Source organism: Abramis brama, assembly GCF_963993115.1.
Source record: "Abramis brama genome assembly, chromosome: 24".
Taxonomy (NCBI): Eukaryota; Metazoa; Chordata; class Actinopteri; order Cypriniformes; family Leuciscidae; genus Abramis; species Abramis brama.
Window position 1 is genome coordinate 6,281,315 of NC_139986.1, and position 18,606 is coordinate 6,299,920.

The 18,606-nt window shown below is 37.0% G+C and overlaps 1 protein-coding gene across 3 annotated transcripts in view; it reads right to left on the bottom strand.

Moving 5' to 3' along the window:
• The window catches only part of dipk2ab (divergent protein kinase domain 2Ab), a 44,450-nt gene that overhangs the window by 9,092 nt on the left and 16,752 nt on the right, over window positions 1-18,606 (bottom strand). For all 3 annotated transcript variants that reach the window (XM_084102514.1, XM_084102516.1, XM_084102515.1), the window contains one exon: window positions 5,933-6,236. In XM_084102514.1, coding sequence (XP_083958640.1) covers window positions 5,933-6,236 — 304 coding nt within the window. The remainder of the gene's footprint in view (window positions 1-5,932; window positions 6,237-18,606) is intronic.

Here is an 18,606-nt window from a genome sequence, read left to right on the forward strand (position 1 = left end):
ACCTTTAACAGTTATTCAATAATTTTTTTTCTACATCAATGTTTACTTAAATGAAAAACATTTGACAGCTACATGAGGATTTAAATGCATTATTTACCAGGATTGAATCATTAATGCTAATAACAACTATTATATTCTATTTACTTTAGATTGGTACAAAGAACAGTGACATTTTTACAGAAAAAGAAAATTGACTACAGAAATTCTGGAAATAACAGTAGCTCGAGAAATTGTGTGTAACGGATCAATGAACTAGGACAATTTAAAAAAAAAAAAAAAAAAAAAAAAAAAAAAAAGATTTTCAGAAAATTATATCAAATTCGACCAACAGCATGCCAAAGATGATAAACGTTCAGTTTAATTTAAGCTTGAACATTATTAAAAATAGACAGAAAATGATCTGCATTCAGAGCAATTCCCTATAACAATATTGAAGGTTGTTCCTCTGAATCCCCTCCCTCTCTTCCCTTCTCCTTTGTCTTTACAAACACATCATCTTAATCTGTGCTGTATTATGTCTGGACAAGACATCCGCCCATTGCAAGGCTGGAAGGAAGCTACTTGATCATTTTTAGCAGGCCAAGGAGACAAATGTGATTGTGATGTGGTGCGGAGCCGTTCTTCAGATCGAAATTCATTTTAGGCAGTGGCTTTCCCTGCATCGCTGGTCTAGACACACATTCTGTTTCCAAGACTTCTGCTGGGCTCTCTCCAAAGCACTGCAGATAATTTCATTACAGATCTGTGGATCAATGTTGCTTTGTGCTCTTTAAATACTGCACTGGTGAACTTGCAGCCTAATTGACTGGCCTTTGTATCATCAATTGTTCATAACAAAGGGTCTTTTTAGTCGCAATCTAGTTGCACAGCTGTCGAAATGTGTTTCTACGTCAAATTCTTGCTGCAATGCTAAACTTCCTGTTGAGTCTGATTAAAATGACTGGCATTTATAATCAACTGTGCATACACACTTAAATGTGTAAAATTGTGATTCATCAGTAAGTTGGCATTTGAACTGGATTTGTTAAAAAAAAACATACAATAAATAAAAAAAGCAAATGTAATAAATACAAAAATAAATATAGCAGATAGATAAATTTAAAAAAATATAATGGATCTTCTTCTTCTTCTTCTTCTTCTTCTTCTTCTTCTTCTTCTTCTTCTTCTTCTTCTTCTTCTTCTTCTTCTTCTTCTTCTTCTTCTTCTTCTTCTTCTTCTTCTTCTTCTTCTTCTTCTTCTTCTTCTTCTTCTTCTTCTTCTTCTTCTTCTTCTTCTTCTTCTTCTTCTTCTTCTTCTTCTTCTTCTTCTTCACATCATTGACAGGTGATGCAATGACACGGGCCGTGACACTGGTTAAAATGGCTGATTTTTAAACATTGTTGGAAACATTTGGGATAATGCAAGTACACAAGTCAACAAAACATAACGGTGTTCTAGTGGTTTTTGGAAATTTTAATCCAAAAATCTAACATATTGTGCCTTTAAAGAAAATGTAGACAATGTTGCTTCTCCGGTAAATTTAGCTTGTTTTAAGTGTTTTTTTCTTACTATTAGGGTTGTGCAAAACAACCAATTATCATAATCGACTAGTCCGTGTTGAGGGAGCCTTGTATAATTAATTAGGCTGCGTCAGGTCCACAAAACCCCATTCAGACACATTTTTCAAGGATATATGGACACTAAGCCCAGACCTCCAACAGGGTAAATCAACAAATAAGCAAGCACAATGACTATAACCATGTGTTGTACACTATCAGAATCAAAGTCCTCTCAAGAACAGCTCATATTGAGACTGGTGCAGAGGATGCAGAATGATGCACTTCAATAATCTCAGCGCTCCGACTCACTGGGTGATCAAAGAGAAGATTTGAAGTCTGACACTGAGTGTCTTCATTTATTGTTTTAGGCGGTGTATTTATACACAAATGGTGTTTTGATGGCTGTAGCGGTGCTGCTTTAAATAAGATGAATTAAGAGATGAGAGGGTTTTACCATGCTGACCAGCATTTCTTACAGATATATTTGATTCATTTAAAAACACCTGTGACAGAATAAATAACATAGACGAACCATACTTTGTCTTGTATTTACTGGATTTGTCTTTCATCTGTTAAAGTGTTTCTCACTGTTTCTGTGTAGATGGATGAACAGCAGCATGCTATTACTCCTCTATGAAATCCTCTGTGTCATCAAGGACATCTTTTCACTCATAAAAGCACCTACTCATAGAAATTTAACATCCATGATAAGACCTTATATTGAGATGGCTTGGGTGTGTATTATGCTACTATTATAACAATAAAAACAAAATCAAATGGATTTGTATCATTTTATTGGATTTGTGCACTCAATCTTAAAGTGACAGCAGCAGGAACACTTGGCTGCTGTCACTTTAAGATTGAATGCACGGATCCAATAAAATGATACAAATCGTTACTATAATTTGATACAAATTATTATTATAATAGTAGCATAATACACACCCAAGCCATTTCAATATAAGGTCTTATCATAAATGTCAATGTTATTCAAACAACAAAATGCAAAGTGAAAATCACTTTTGTAGCTTTAACAAAGATTAATTATATTTAATTTATACACTGAAGGCTATGCAGTTATTTTACATTTGATCATTCAATTTCTGTACCTGAATACTGTTAGACAGGCACAAAAAACAATGCACTGTTTCATTCAGTTGTATCTTGGTTCTATGGTATTTATGTAATGCTTGTAATTTGTAAAATTTCTAGAAATCTTTCTAGAATGATTAACTCTTTCCAAATAGAGCTATTCAAATCATCTGGTGAATATGTGTGTGTGTTTGTATGCATGTGTGTATGTATGCATATACACATACATACATATACACACAACAAAATTATAAACGCAACACTTTTGTTTTTGCCCCCATTTTTCATGAGCTGAACTCAACGATCTAATACTTTTTTTTTTTTTTATGTACACAAAAGGCCTATTTCTCTCAACTATTGTTCACAAATCTGTCTAAATCTGTGTTAGTGAGCACTTCTCCTTTGCCGAGATAATCCATCCACCTCACAGGTGTGACATGTCAAGATGCAACATGATTATTGCACAGGTGTGCCTTAGGCTGGTCACAATAAAAGGCCACTCTAAAATGTGCAGTTTTATCACACAGCACAATGCCACAGATGTCGAAAGTTTTGAGGGAGCATGCAATTGGCATGCTGACTGCAGGAATGTCCACCAGAACTGTTGCCCGTGAATTGAATGTTCACTTCTCGACCATATTAAGCCGTCTCCAAAGGCGTTTCAGAGAATTTGGCAGTACATCCAACCTGCCTCACAACCGCAGACCACGTGTAACCACACCAGCCCAGGACCTCCACATCCAGCATCTTCACCTCCAAGATCGTCTGAGACCAGCCACCCGGACAGCTGCTGCAACACTCAGTTTGCATAACCTAACAATTTCTGCACAAATTGTCAGAAACCGTCTCAGGGAAGCTCATCTGCATTCTCGCCTCCCTCATCGGGGTCTCGACCTGACTGCAGTTCGTCGTCGTAACCGACTTGAGTGGGTAAATGCTCACATTCGATGGCTCTACAGGACAGAAGGCAGACAGCGTGTATGGCGTTGTGTGGGTGAGTGGTTTGCTGATGCCAACATTGTGGATTGAGTGGCCCATGGTGGCGTTGGAGTTATGGTATGCAGGTGTATGTTATGAACAACGAACACAGGTGCATTTTATTGATGGCATTTTGAATGCATAGAGATACCGTGATGAGATCCTGAGGCCCATTGTTGTGCCATTCATCCACGACCATCACCTCATGTTGCAGCATGATAATGCACGTCCCCATGTTGCAAGGATCCGTACACATTCCTGGAAGCTGAAAACATCCCAGTTCTTGCATGGCCAGCATACTCACCGGACATGTTACCCAAAGAGGATGTTTGGGATGCTCTGGATCGGCATATACGACAGCGTGTTCCAGGTCCTGCCAATATCCAGCAACTTCGCACATCCATTAAAGAGGAGTGGACCAACATTCCACAGGCCACAATCAACAACTTGATCAACTCTATGCGAAGGAGATGTGTTGCACTGTGTGAGGCAAATGGTGGTCACTCCAGACACTTTTGGTGTACATAGAAAAAGTCTTAGATGTTTGAGTTCAGCTCATGAAAATGAGGGCAAAAACAAAAGTGTTGTGGTTATAATTTTGTTCAGTATATATATATATATACGCAATGCCAGTTTTTCCAATATAGCACCTGTTGTGAATTCAGTGAACATTTAGCATGAGAATGTTTTCTACTCGCATAATTACGCAACTTAAAGGTAATTAATTGTGAATGAAACCCAATGTCCTTAAGCTAGCTTGTAAAAACAGTGCTTTAGTACTTCTTCAAAGCTGAGCTAAAACAATTTAAATTCATCCTAGCTGAGCTGTTTGACTGGTAAAAGGGGACACCCTCCCCTCGAGGGCTCGCTCCCACTTCAATGACAGAGCTTCTTCTGTGAGGCTTTTGGCACCATGACAAGTCGCCATTTAAGAGAGAACCAACTGGCGTCATTCTGTCCTCACGTGAGAGTCTCTCGCACACACACACGCACATAGACATGTATTCTATCTGAGGCTTTCAGGAACAAACCTTGTTCTCTGAATAGTGTTCTATCTGATGTTGGGTATCTCCTGGGCTAAAGGCACAAAGGCACATGTCTCTCTGTGCTGGTGACGTACTTGATATAACAGCACTTCTTCATTCTGAGTTCTACAGGTGTTTAGCAGGGTTTACAATGTACCTTGAGTAAATGATTGTATGTATAACTTCAGCACAACTGGTTACTGCCTAATCATCATTAAATGCAAAAATTAATGAGACATTAAAAAAAAAAAAAAAAAAAAATTTATATATATATATATATATATATATATATATATATATATATATATATATATATATATATATATATATATATATATATATATATATATATATATATATTTTTTTTTTTTTTTTTTTATTTATTTTTTTTTATATATCTTTCTTTGTTTTTCCATCTTCATTTTATTTTATTTCCATAGTAATAATATTATTACGTAATAATTTTTAGTAGTTTAAGTTTTAGTTAAAAATAGTAACACTGTTTCAAACTTGTATGTATGCATTTTTTTATGAACACAAAAGATGATATTTTGATAAATGTCTGCCAATGTTTTTTTTGTTGTTGTTTTTTTCGTTTTATAGGTCTCATTCCATGTGTACAATGATTCACAAGGATACACAACACCACAAAATTATCATAGCAGTAGTCTGTATGCATTGAAAATTTGAAATATAGTCTGTGCATTAAATTAAAGTCTTCTGAAGTCATTTTACAGCTTTGAGAGTAGAACAAACCAAAATACTGATGCCTGGTTCACAAAAAAAATAAATAAATAAATAATAATTATTATTATTTCAAGCCTCATGTTTTCAACTAACAGTGTAATCCATTACACAGAATCACTGACTGTTTCGTCTCAAAATCAACTTAGTGTTCTAGTGGCAGCAGTTAACAGCTCAATGGAGAGAATCACTTAAAATGTTGGCTTGTTCTGCACACAAAGCAATCGTATGACTTCAGAAGACTTGGAATTTAGCACACTAACCGTACTGACTATTATGGTGTATCTATGGTGCTTTTTAATTCTAGAAAGCTCCAGTCCTCATTAATTGTAATTGCATGGGGAAAAAAAAATGATCAGTGGATTCTCTAAAATGTCTCCTTTTGTGAAAGAAAAAGTAATTAGGGTTTGGAACAACATGAGTGTGTGGAACAACAACATTTTTGGGGGAGCAAATTAGAGTGTAGGATGCAGTTGTAACTGCGGTAAATCAAACTCTGTGTGAAGAGAATGAGATTTACTGGACATGTAGGAAAGGGGCAATCTATTTACTTACTCTGTTTTATCAACCTCTTGTCGGCCACCACAACATTCTCCGCATCCACAACAATGACCTTCCCGTCCCGCGGGCCCACAGCGAAGTTGTCAAAGCTGACGTCCAGCAGGTAGAGAGCAAAATCGAAGTCGTTGTTGGTAAGCTGCTCAGCAATGTCCATCAGTTGCTTGGCCAGGTCTACCCTCTTTTCCCAGGGAGCATTGAAGAAACTCCACAGCTCCTCGCCCACGTAGTTCACTGCCACCATCCGCCCACAGGCACCCAGGTACTTTGCAAATGGCCAGCCTTCGTCTGAAGGGAAACTCTGAAAAGAGCACACAAGGGAACAATTTGGAGGTTATGTACAATGACAGTTAAAAGACCATACTGAGTGAGTTTTCCAAATTCCCATCGTACCCCTTCAACAGTCATCAAGTTCAAATGAAAACGTTTACTCGGCCAAACTAAGTTGGCTACTCCATATGAACTTCAAATACCTTCATAGAATAACAATAAATTGGACTACAGGGAATTGTGATTGGTTTCAACGCTGACGGTAATGCTTCTGGTGTCCAGACGTCGGAATTGAAATGTTTTGAGATGAAAGCTAACAGCTCTGGTAGGAGGGCTACTTGAAGAGGGGGGGAAACACGACATCAATTGCATGCAAAACAGCAGGTTATTATTTTAATATGATACTTGTTTTGTCTGACTCACATCGAGGCAGGGAAATTGTGGATGCTGGGGAGGCATCTGTCAGTTGTGACTTTACTTTGCTATCCTCTTCAGATATACACAAATGAGGCAAGTAAAGCAGCTGTACCCCAATAACTGGGTTGGTCTCTCAGGGCCTTGAGTGGGCACGTCTCATTACAGCGACTCTGTCTATTCCATCTACCGCAGCATGGAAAAGCAGAGTCAATTAGATATGAAAGAGCACAAATTAGAGCAAAACAAAAGGAAAAACCAAATACATTCACTGTCCAGAACACAACATCAGGTTTATTCAATCAGAGTGCCACTCTATTTTAATGATTCATATTTGAAATGTACAAAACCTTCATCTGGTTTTGCTCTGTGAACTTCGTTGATATTCAGCAATAATTTCACCTGCTTTATTTTTCCGAGCTACTCAAATGACTCACACGGGCTTCATTGATATTGACAGACAGCGCTGCGCAAGGGAAAAAAGGCGTACAACTGCAATTGGATTCCCTTTTATTTCACAGTCAGAGAAATTTAATAGTCTAGTTTAATCTGCCTCAGAATCTGGTTAAAGTTTAATGTAGAGTCTCATTAATATTTCATTATACACATATTATTTAAAAACATACAATCAGTAAAAGGACGCAGAATAAAACGGCTGCAGTTCAGTCCGAGAGCTTTTTGTTACACACTCTTAGACTGGTAATGCAGAACGGTAGAACACAAATGGTGCATTCAGAATTCCATACTACCACACTGCTTGAGATATTTTTGCAGTATGAAGTATGTTGAGCACAATATCTTAATTAGGGGCCAAGCCCCGAAGGGTATCTGTTAGTTTTCTTATTATTATTTTTCCCGAATGGGAGTCAATGGCAGCCCTATCAACGAAACATAGGAAAATGATGAAATTAGGCACACTTGTAGTGATGGTAATGAATAGTAAATGTACCAATTTACTGATAGCGCAACCACCAGTTAAAAAACTTTTAGAAACTTTTTAGAAAATTACTTTTCTAATGGTTATAACTTTTAAACCATTTGATCTAGAAAAATTAAACTTAGTACACCTGATTCCTCTCTTCATGCTGATCACATTCAGCATCTTACATTGAGACTCTGCTCATTACAGTAGGGGCCATTTTGAAAAGTACAGTATTGTTTTTTTTTTTTTCGCTACAACTCATTCAAATTTTGCCCAATTCCTATGGAAATTGGCTCAGATGATCTTTGAACCGAGCCACACAGAAATGACTGAACAGATTTTTGACATTGATTCCGTTCCCGAGAAATAACTTTCTGAAGTCGACTGTCACTGTGTTTGTTCTCATACACTGCAAAAACTCAAAATCTTGCCAAGTATATTTTTCTAATTTCTAGTCAAAATCTCTCATCACACTTAATATAAGACAAAATCACCTAAAGACCAAGATTTAAGTGAGATAAAGGAGCTTGTTTTTAGACAGTGCATCTTGAATATCTTGCTAAGTGAATCTGTCTTGAAAATATCTTGTTTTGAGTCATATCTCAGATGAAACAAGCTTTTTTGACATGTCATAAGGTTTTTAAGCTGCTGTGTTATTTGTAAAAGATGAATCGTCTTGTTTCAATAAATAGACTTGACTTGAATTGAGACAACAAATCTGCTTTATTGAAAACTGCAGGTCAACATGCCCAACTCACAACAACTCACAATGCAGAGTAAAGTCAGTACGTATAATATTTATGTATTGACAGCAAAAAAACGTAATTTACGTATAAACAACTTTACCGACGTACAAATTTGTATGTATTCCTATTTAACTTTAAAATTAAAATCGTGGTTTTGACTCTATTGCATTCAATTGTCTTATCAATTAAATTTTCAGTTGCATTTATTAATAGTTTAACGTTACTCATAAATAATAACATTTCGCTCTGTTCGTGCCTTCTGCTGCAAACTTGTTTCGGAGGATTAGCCTACATGGTGTTAAACAAGAATACACTTTAAAACCTTAAAAATACCTTCTTTAATCGTTTAACCATTTTGTAATATTTGGTTTATTTACCGTGAGACACAAAAGGTGTTTTCTCCTATAGACCCATAATACACTAAAACACAACATAAATTCACAAAAGACATAAATTTTATTAGATTGGTGTAATCCAAATCTTTAGAATCCATGTGTTGTTTGCAAGAAACAGATCCAAATTCAGCCCTTTATCCAGTGATCTTCATCATTTCTCAGCAACGACCGTAAACGTCAAATCCCAGCATCCCGCGCTCGTGGTGAATTCAAATTCAAAAATTGCGCCCGAAGCGTTACGCCATGTTTTACGGCAGTGATATCAAACGCTCATTGGCTCTCGCATGCTTCGTCACAGATTGCGACATGCCGTGTTTAAGTTGGTGTACTACATTTGAAATGGAGAAGCGCACGCGCCTTCACAGAGCGAACAGCAAACCGAAACCGGATTAACATTTTCATGGATTAATAACTTAAATTCTGCTCTGTAACGTTACCTCATACAAAACTATTATATACTGCCAGAGAGGACTGCGACACATCATCATGTGAACAACTTTTGGTACCGGTTTTGACATTTTCTCACTAACTAAATTATTGTGATTAAACGTGCACGTCTGTTGTTTTTCTTTATAATTGTAGTTACGTAGTTTTAAGAAATGGTTAGGTTTAGGGGTAGGATTAGTTAATTATCTTTTAATGCTATATTGTTAATAAAACTGACATTTCCCTACACACGTCCATTACGTTTTATCCTTTTAATATTGTCTATAAAATGGGTATGTTTAGGTGTGGGAGTAGGGTTAAGGGATCTTACATTTATAATCTATAAAATGTTCTACTATGTTTTCATATTGCAGTTCCATAAATTCTGTGAGCCAAAATGTTGAGAAAAATGAAGCTGTTTCCCTTTTATGCAGTCCTCTGGAACTTTTTGCTGTTTAAAAAAAAAAAAAAATGGCTAAATGCAAGTCTATTTTTCACTTTTTCTGTCTAGTAAACAGTAGTTAATGTCTTGAATCTAGTAGGTAAAATGTCTTGAATCTAGAACAGTATTACTTTTGTTGAGCTTACAATAAGGTAACACTTGAGATGATGACAGAATGGTAAATTATGGCTTATTATGGCAAAAGAGCACTGCCTAATACGAGTCAGGAATGCTAACTTCAAGACATTTTGTCTCAAAAATGCCAGTTTCCAATCTTATTTCAAGTTGGTGGTGACTTAAATCTAGAACAGTGTAACAATTATAGAACTAAAAATTAGTTAAATACTGTACACTTGAAACAAACAGGATGACAAAAAAAAATGCTACTTTTGAGGGGAAAATACTATTTTTGAGCATGACAAGCTTATTATGAGACACAAAACATCACAATACTAGTAAAATATAGCTAAAAATGAGTTTTCCCAGCTAATTTCAAGATCACTCATATCTTGCAAGGCTTAAATACAGTGAGGAAAATACGTATTTGAACACCCTGCTATTTTGCAAGTTCTCCCACTTAGAAATCATGGAGGGGTCTGAAATTGTCATAGGTGCATGTCCACTGTGAGAGACATAATCTAAAAAAAAAAAAAATCCAGATATCACAATGTATGATTTTTTAACTATTTATTTGTATGATACAGCTGCAAATAAGTATTTGAACACCTGAGAAAATCAATGTTAATATTTGGTACAGTAGCCTTTGTTTGCAATTACAGAGGTCAAACGTTTCCTGTAGTTTTTCACCAGATTTGCACACACTGCAGGAGGGATTTTGGCCCACTCCTCCACACAGATCTTCTCTAGATCAGTCAGGTTTCTGGGCTGTCGCTGAGAAACATGGAGTTTGAGCTCCCTCCAAAGATTCTCTATTGGGTTTAGGTCTGGAGACTAGCTAGGCCACGCCAGAACCTTGATATGCTTCTTACAGAGCCACTCCTTGGTTATCCTGGCTGTGTGCTTCGGATCATTGTCATGTTGGAAGACCCAGCCTCGACCCATCTTCAATGCTCTAACTGAGGGAAGGAGGTTGTTCCCCAAAATCTTGCAATACATGGCCCCGGTCATCCTCTCCTTAATACAGTGCAGTTGCCCTGTCCCATGTGCAGAAAAACACCCCCAAAGCATGATGCTACCACCCCCATGCTTCACAGTAGGGATGGTGTTCTTGGGATGGTACTCATCATTCTTCTTCCTCCAAACACGTTTAGTGGAATTATGACCAAAAAGTTCTATTTTGGTCTCATCTGACCACATGACTTTCTCCCATGACTCCTCTGGATCATCCAAATGGTCATTGGCAAACTTAAGACGGGCCTTGACATGTGCTGGTTTAAGCAGGGGAACCTTCCGTGCCATGCATGATTTCAAACCATGACGTCTTAGTGTATTACCAACAGTAACCTTGGAAACGGTGGTCCCAGCTCTTTTCAGGTCATTGACCAGCTCCTCCCGTGTAGTTCTGGGCTGATTTCTCACCTTTCTTAGGATCATTGAGACCCCACGAGGTGAGATCTTGCATGGAGCCCCAGTCCGAGGGAGATTGACAGTCATGTTTAGCTTCTTCCATTTTCTAATGATTGCTCCAACAGTGGACCTTTTTTCACCAAGCTGCTTGGCAATTTCCCCGTAGCCCTTTCCAGCCTTGTGGAGGTGTACAATTTTGTCTCTAGTGTCTTTGGACAGCTCTTTGGTCTTGGCCATGTTAGTAGTTGGATTCTTACTGATTGTATGGGGTGGACAGGTGTCTTTATGCAGCTAACGACCTCAAACAGGTGCATCTAATTTAGGATAATAAATGGAGTGTAGGTGGACATTTTAAAGGCAGACTAACAGGTCTTTGAGGGTCAGAATTCTAGCTGATAGACAGGTGTTCAAATACTTATTTGCAGCTGTATCATACAAATAAATAGTTAAAAAATAATATATTGTGATTTCTGGATTTTTTTAAGATTATGTCTCTCACAGTGGACATGGCACCTACGATGACAATTTCAGACCCCTCCATGATTTCCAAGTGGGAGAACTTGCAAAATAGCAGGGTGTTCAAATACTTATTTTCCTCACTGTATAATGTCTTATTTCAAGAAATCTTACCAAGAAATTTTTTACTTGTTCCATTGGCAGATTTTTTTGCTTAATACAAGCAAAAATATCTTGTATTAATTTTTTTTTGCTTATTTTTGGAGTGGCCTTTTTTCCAGTATGTGCTTAAATGCTTGCTGTGCTGTTGTGCTTACTTATCTGCTGTGCTTAACATTACTTGCTGTGCTTGCTGTACTTTTTGCTTGCTGTGCTTGTGATGCCTTCGGGGCTTGGCCACGGATTGCTGCTTTGTGCATGGAATACCCAGATAAGTTAATTTACTGAAGTTTGGAGTGATGGCAATACCCCAAAGATGCAACTGGATCTCAATAATAGTGCCCGAGATCTTTTAAAAATCTTAAAATGCATGTGCCAATTTCTAAGGAATCTTTAATAATATTTGTATTTATGTTGGTTTCATATGGTTTTGAAAATTTTACCTTTTTAATGACTCTAAAAATGTCATGTGGTGTAACCATCAAGTAAAATATATTTTCCTCATACCTTGAATAGATGTGAGTGTTAATGTTAACCTAATTCATAAATATATAACACTGAAATTAATCTGCAGAAGTCAGGTGGTACAAGTCGGAGCTTGAATAGATGTGAGTGTTAATGTTAACCTAATTCATAAATATATAACACCAAAATGAATCTGCAGAAGTCAGGTGGTACAAGTCGGAGCTTTAAGTTGTTTACATTCATTATTATTGTAATGTTATGTGCTTCGAGACATTAGGTGTTTTGGAGGAGGTGTGGCTTTGGAGCATAACGACTCAACATAATGACGTCATGGCAACAATGTAGCCCACTACTGTATGAGCCAGTCTTGTGACCAAATGACCAAACACATTACATTGCACTTGCTCTCACAGTAACAATGTCATTGTCCCTCATCAGTTCTTTCGTGTCTGTCAGAACCTTGTCTTCCTCTCCATCAGCAGTGTACATGCAGAAAGTAGACAGCTTTGATTATTGCACTAAGCCTTTGACTCTTTAGCCGTGGCCTCTAAGAAGGGACATATAACATAAGACTCAAACTATCAGGCCGCGCTCCAGTTAGACCAACAAATCCATGCGGTAAACACACACTCCCCCTCTAATCAGTGCTATACCGTGCCAACAATTTCTACAAATTCAATTTGTTCCAAAGCACTATAAAATGGAGTGTGCAATAATAACAATATTAGCCCACTCTGATATTAGTAATTAGCATGAGGCAGAGCTGAAGCGGGCATGCAGTCTGCGAGTAAGGGCGGTCAATACTCTTAGAGGACTGGGTCAATCAACAGAGAACAGCCCAGCCTCAAAGCGCTGCTCACTCTCAGCACACTTCCTGTGTTTGTTCGATCAGGGGCTCTCCAGAAGGAAGGGGGAGAAATCCATGGAGAGGGGAGGAATACACCTCCCAAACCTCAAAGAGAAGGATTTGAATAAAGAAACAGCAAGCCAGTAGCTTTTGTGTTGGGATTTGTTGAAGTCTTGCTCTGTTAATGAGGGTTAAGAGTGGCCTTTACCAAAGAAAGACATACATAAGGAGGCCCGGAGGCTGTTCAGCAATACAGCACAGGCGCATTTACATAGCTTAGTTCAAGCAGCAGCAGCATCTGTCAGTATGGGATTAATTAAATTGATCAAAAGCGACAGTAAATAATTTTACATTGCATTATATTGCATTGCATATAATGTGCGCTGGTCAACTAGTCTAAAATTAAGAAACCCCTAGAAAACAGTAAAAAAACCAACAACATGGGGATACTGTGTGTACATTTAAGATAGGCTACTTAATTTTATTTTTCCAATATCCAAATATGATACTAAATTCCACAGAATAAAGGGCTTCTGTTTGTGAGGTGTTGACTTTGCATTTGAACACTGCACATTTTAAACAGGACACGCATTAGCTGAATAAATGTTAGCCAATACAAACATATTTATAGAAAACAGTTGACAATGAATAGACAGGAGTCCAATACTAGCAAAATGAATCACTTATTCTAAAAAGAATATCAAGTAGAATCCGTTAGACGAATCCGACATATAATGAGGGCTGTGTTAACAGTAAAACGTCTGTCATTTAACACATTTTAAAAACACGGATGGATAATACAAAATGCTTTGACATTTTAACAGAAAAAAAACAAGCAAGAACAAAATTTAAATTTAGCCCGTCAATTTTCATTTTAGGCTACAATTATCTTCTCTCTCTGTGTGCGCGCGTCCGTGTTTGTGAGAGAGAGCTCGTGCAGCACTGATACAACGGTACTTTTTAATCCATAAGTAACTAACACGCTAGTTTTCATACAAAATAAATATCTAACATAATTAGGTAACATAATGAGCATTTTATAATTTGCATGGCTGAATGAGGTCTTCCTCTTATCTGAGTCACCATGAATAACGGAGTATTTTAAGATAATTCATGTGATCACTCCCGTGTGATCATCAAATCCAGAGGATTAAGTTATAACTCAATACAATATTTCAACTTTCCACATCCACCCCAGGCTGTTTACCTTCAGGAGTTAGAAGTACCATGACTACTGTACTGTCCTCGCTTATGAAATCAGTCAGTTATTTATTGGTGTCGACTTTCAGTCTCTTTTTAATGATAGGCCTTACGCATCTGTCAATCATCCCCGCTTGCTATTTGGGGAATGAACCCAGTGCTATGATTGGTCGAACTCTTCTTCTTTTGCTGTTGGTTGATTTGAGGACTGCGCGTGCACAGTGGCGTCACCATAGACCGTATATAAACTGGACACAGCGACCCCATAGGTTTCAACGGAGAAAAGTGAAGAAAATTAGAAGCACTCACTTCCTGATGGAAAAACTGAGCTTGACGACGTGGATGTGACGTGAGCAGCCTGTCTGACAGTTGTAAGTCTTCTAGTAGCTGTGCCAAGAGAAATCTGAATCATTCCCTTCCGAAACTTGCAGAAACGGAGAGCGTGAGTAGGAGCTGTCCATGAGCTAAGAGCAGGAGCAACTTTATGATTCTCTATGGGCTTCTCCCTTGACTTTATGCCTCCACGTCCCCCCGATTGACTGCGAGCTTCTCCTCCTATCTATATGGTAATTTCTAGAGAGTCGCGTGGTTATGACGCAATCGTTAGCCTACTTTTACAAAAACTGCTTCTACGGGGCCATAACGTAAGATACAAGGTAATGGAGCCTTTTATACATTGTCGTGTTTCTTTAGAAATAAACAATGGACAAATGGAGTCTTTAAACGCCTCAGATGTGAAGTTATTCGCTGTCAAAGTGATGCCAAAATGAATGGGAGTCAATGGAAGGCTAACAGCAGGTGATGGCTTGTTAGCCAATGGCGGACCCGGGGGTGGTACGCTATTTGAGAGCTCGATTACCCCCCTGGGCGTCACCAGGTTTTTGCGTAGTTTAGAGTGACAAATCGTACCAGCGTCAAAATGCGTATCCACTACGCAAAATGCGTACAGGTTGGCAGGTCTGATATTACTATTTACCGTATTTTTGATTGAGAGTTGTCATGATTGATTATGCATTTATTCAAAGTAGTTTTGGTGTGTTAATGAATATAGCAATGCAAATGTATTAGGTCTGCAGAGCAAATATGGACTAGCTCTACTGCCATTAGATACACATGTACGCTGCTGCATATATTCTGCATGAATAGACGTTCATAAATCCCATAGCAGGTGGAGCTGGGGGAGGTAGAGGGTTACAGAGGAACTGTCTCAGGACTAGCCAACAGCAAACAGACTATTTAACAAGACTATTTAAATAGTCTGTGTTGAGCAAGCAATCGCATTGGCTGCTGAATCAGCAAAGGCCAATCAGCTTGTGTCACAAGGTAATGGTGACATGGCTTACATATTGCATGTAAAGTTTCATGACTGAACTAAATATTAGTATTGTTACTATTATAATTATTATAACAGCTGTTGGAAGAATGACGTTATCTTAAACGTTGCCATTGCCATCATGATTGGCACATTTTTATCTGCTGGGTATCAGAATCAATGTCTGAGCATGTGATACACAGTGAAAAGTATATTGAATACTGTGTAGTTAAAATAATGAAAAATACAGATTCAAAACAATACTTTTGTTCAGTATATTTTCTCAATTCACCCATTAACTGATACCCCTAACAAACATTTAAATAACTGGGGAATAATTTAGTAAAAAGTTCAAGTAATTAATCATGAAGAGCTAACAAATGCTCTGCTTATTTGATGTTCCCCCAGTGCACTTAGGCTATAGCTCTAATCCAGAATCCAGGAGTTATTAACGTTAGCGATGAGGCGTTGAAGTGGCAAAATAAATTGGAAACTGGGGTCTCATTTAACGTTGACTAAACTTTAATATTAATAAAAAGAGGTGCTTGGGTGGAATTATTTCCCTTTATCTTTTTTTAAGAAGCATGGTTATGAGATAGAAAGATGTTAATTCAGTGGCATTCAGAAGTGCTGAGGGAGCACAACTCCACCTGAAGCGAAACTGCAGCCACTCAGAATCAGTGGAAAATTTCCATTCTTATCCACATAACAAGTTCCTTACTCACCTCTAATGTGGTTTATTTTAAAAGGAGCCTAATGTGGTTTATTTATTTATTTTCTGGAAAAAAAAAAAAAAAAAAAAAAAAAAAAAAAATCACTGGAAATTTTAGTCAAGGTTTCTAACCAAAAATAATTTAAATGACTTTTTCATATGTAAATAAGCTCCATACTAGGGACACATCTTATATCAAAGGCCATATCGGTCTCGGTCAATAAATGTTAATTTTTAACGTCATTGTTAATGGTCGTTTAAGAAAATTAGGTCAATATAAAACCGATAAAATATTTGATTATTTCCTCTGGTTAAAGCACTTCAGATACATGCTGCTGGCCATGAGGGTTTTGATTGGTGCCTTTACCGTGACACATTATGCATGCTTTAGAAGAGTTTATGCTAGAGAGAAGACACAATGTCGGTGGTGTTGGAGTTTTTCAATGTAAAAAAAAAAAAAAAAAGAAGACATCAGAATTGCAATTTTCCATAATACAGATGTTTATTTTGGTCCTAGTTTTGATGATAATGTCCCTTAAATTTAAATGTAGTAGCAGCTTACTAATTATTTCAGTTATAACATTATACATGTAATTAAATCATATGTTATATGATATCAGTTGGTTTTGAAAATGTACAACACAAGAGCACAATTACTCATTCAAATCTAGTAATACCTACAAAAATCCCAATTCCATCTGACTGAAATCTTAGTCCTGTTAATAACTGTTAATGAGCCCAATGCCATTTATAAATATAGCTATATAACTAATATCACAAGAAGGTATTAAGTATTTGTGACTTATATGATTTGTTTTTTTGTTTTGTTTTTTTTTAGGGTTGCCCCCTAACAACATTTCGAGAGGGTAAAGAATGACCACAAAAAGGTGATGTGTGACCTCAAACAAGACTTATTTAAAGAATGTAATTATGTAAGCCACTTTACATAAGTGTTCGTGCACTTACACATTTAATTTCCATGTCCATATATAAGGCTGTTATTTATATTATAGGAGATATATATACACACATACACACACATATACACATATATTATTATTTATTTTTTTATTTTTTTGTATGCATTCTTATCTCAGAAAAGTTCATGCTATGTTTGCCGGTTTTGTTGCGGCAAGCCTCGTGTGCTGGAACGCTTTATATTTTAAATGCTCATTATTATGCTTTAGTATTTTGTCCCCGATTAATCGATTAATGGCTTAAATAAATGACTAACAGTCGACTAGGAAAAAATCTTTAGTCGGGGGCAGTTATTATTTTGGCTAAATGTCACACCTTAAATTAATGAACCATGTAAATGCTAAAAGAAAAAAAATGAGACCGTGTGCCCAGCAGATCTCTAGAGAATCCACCCTGCTGAAAATGAAACAGCTTCAGACAAATGGCTTTCCTCCATAGGAGAGGATGAAAAGTAAACCTGCAGTTTTTACAATGTCATCCAAACAGCATCTCACACGAGAACAAGTCTGCTGTGGGCGCTTGTGTTTGTAAGAGTGGACTAGTAAGAAATCTGTGGGTCAGATAATTATTTGGTAACACTACATGTGCGGAGTCAGATGGCGGAAATCACAGTGAATAATCAACAATAAAGATGGAAAAATGTGTGCGAAAATTTCTGTTGGCAGAACTAGTGGTAGTGCATGTGTATTTTTATCTTGCAAACTGAAAATGTACGTTTCTGACATTTATTCTATTATACGTTGTTGAATGTGCTTCAGAGTTATTTTTTTTCCATAGTGCATTACGTTTATGTCTATATTCCCATCTCTAAATTCACAAAAGTATTTCCATTTTGCAAAAAGGTTCATCCTGACAGCAAGCGAATCCCTATTAAACATCAAAGACTTCATAAAATGAGTGAGAGCATATGTGCATTAACCACAGACTGCAAGAGAGAAAGGGAGCGCAATAATTTGGCCTGAAATATTCATTTTGATTAAATATTTGTTGGTTTAAAATCCTAGGCTACATGTAGTGGAAGTAATGATATTTTTATGAGAACAGTAACTGTAGTTGGATTATAACATGTAATCAGATATAATTGCAAGTATTTCCCCACATTTGCTGGAGAAACAAATGACAGAATCTGAATGATAGCAATGTTTTAACAGAATGCACTAGTATTTTAAATACAGTTGTTAACAGCATGAACTGACATGCTGTAGTTGAAAATAGTCACTTAAACCACAATTCCCATGTAACTCCAATTACTATGCTGTAATGACTGGCTCTCAGATACGGCTAGAGAGTGTGTACCGAAGTTCAAGACTGCCTTGTGATACGTGACTAACATGCCATTAATTATTCCATATGAAATGCAAATATAGGTAAAATGTCAAAGGTGAAATTGGCTGGAAATA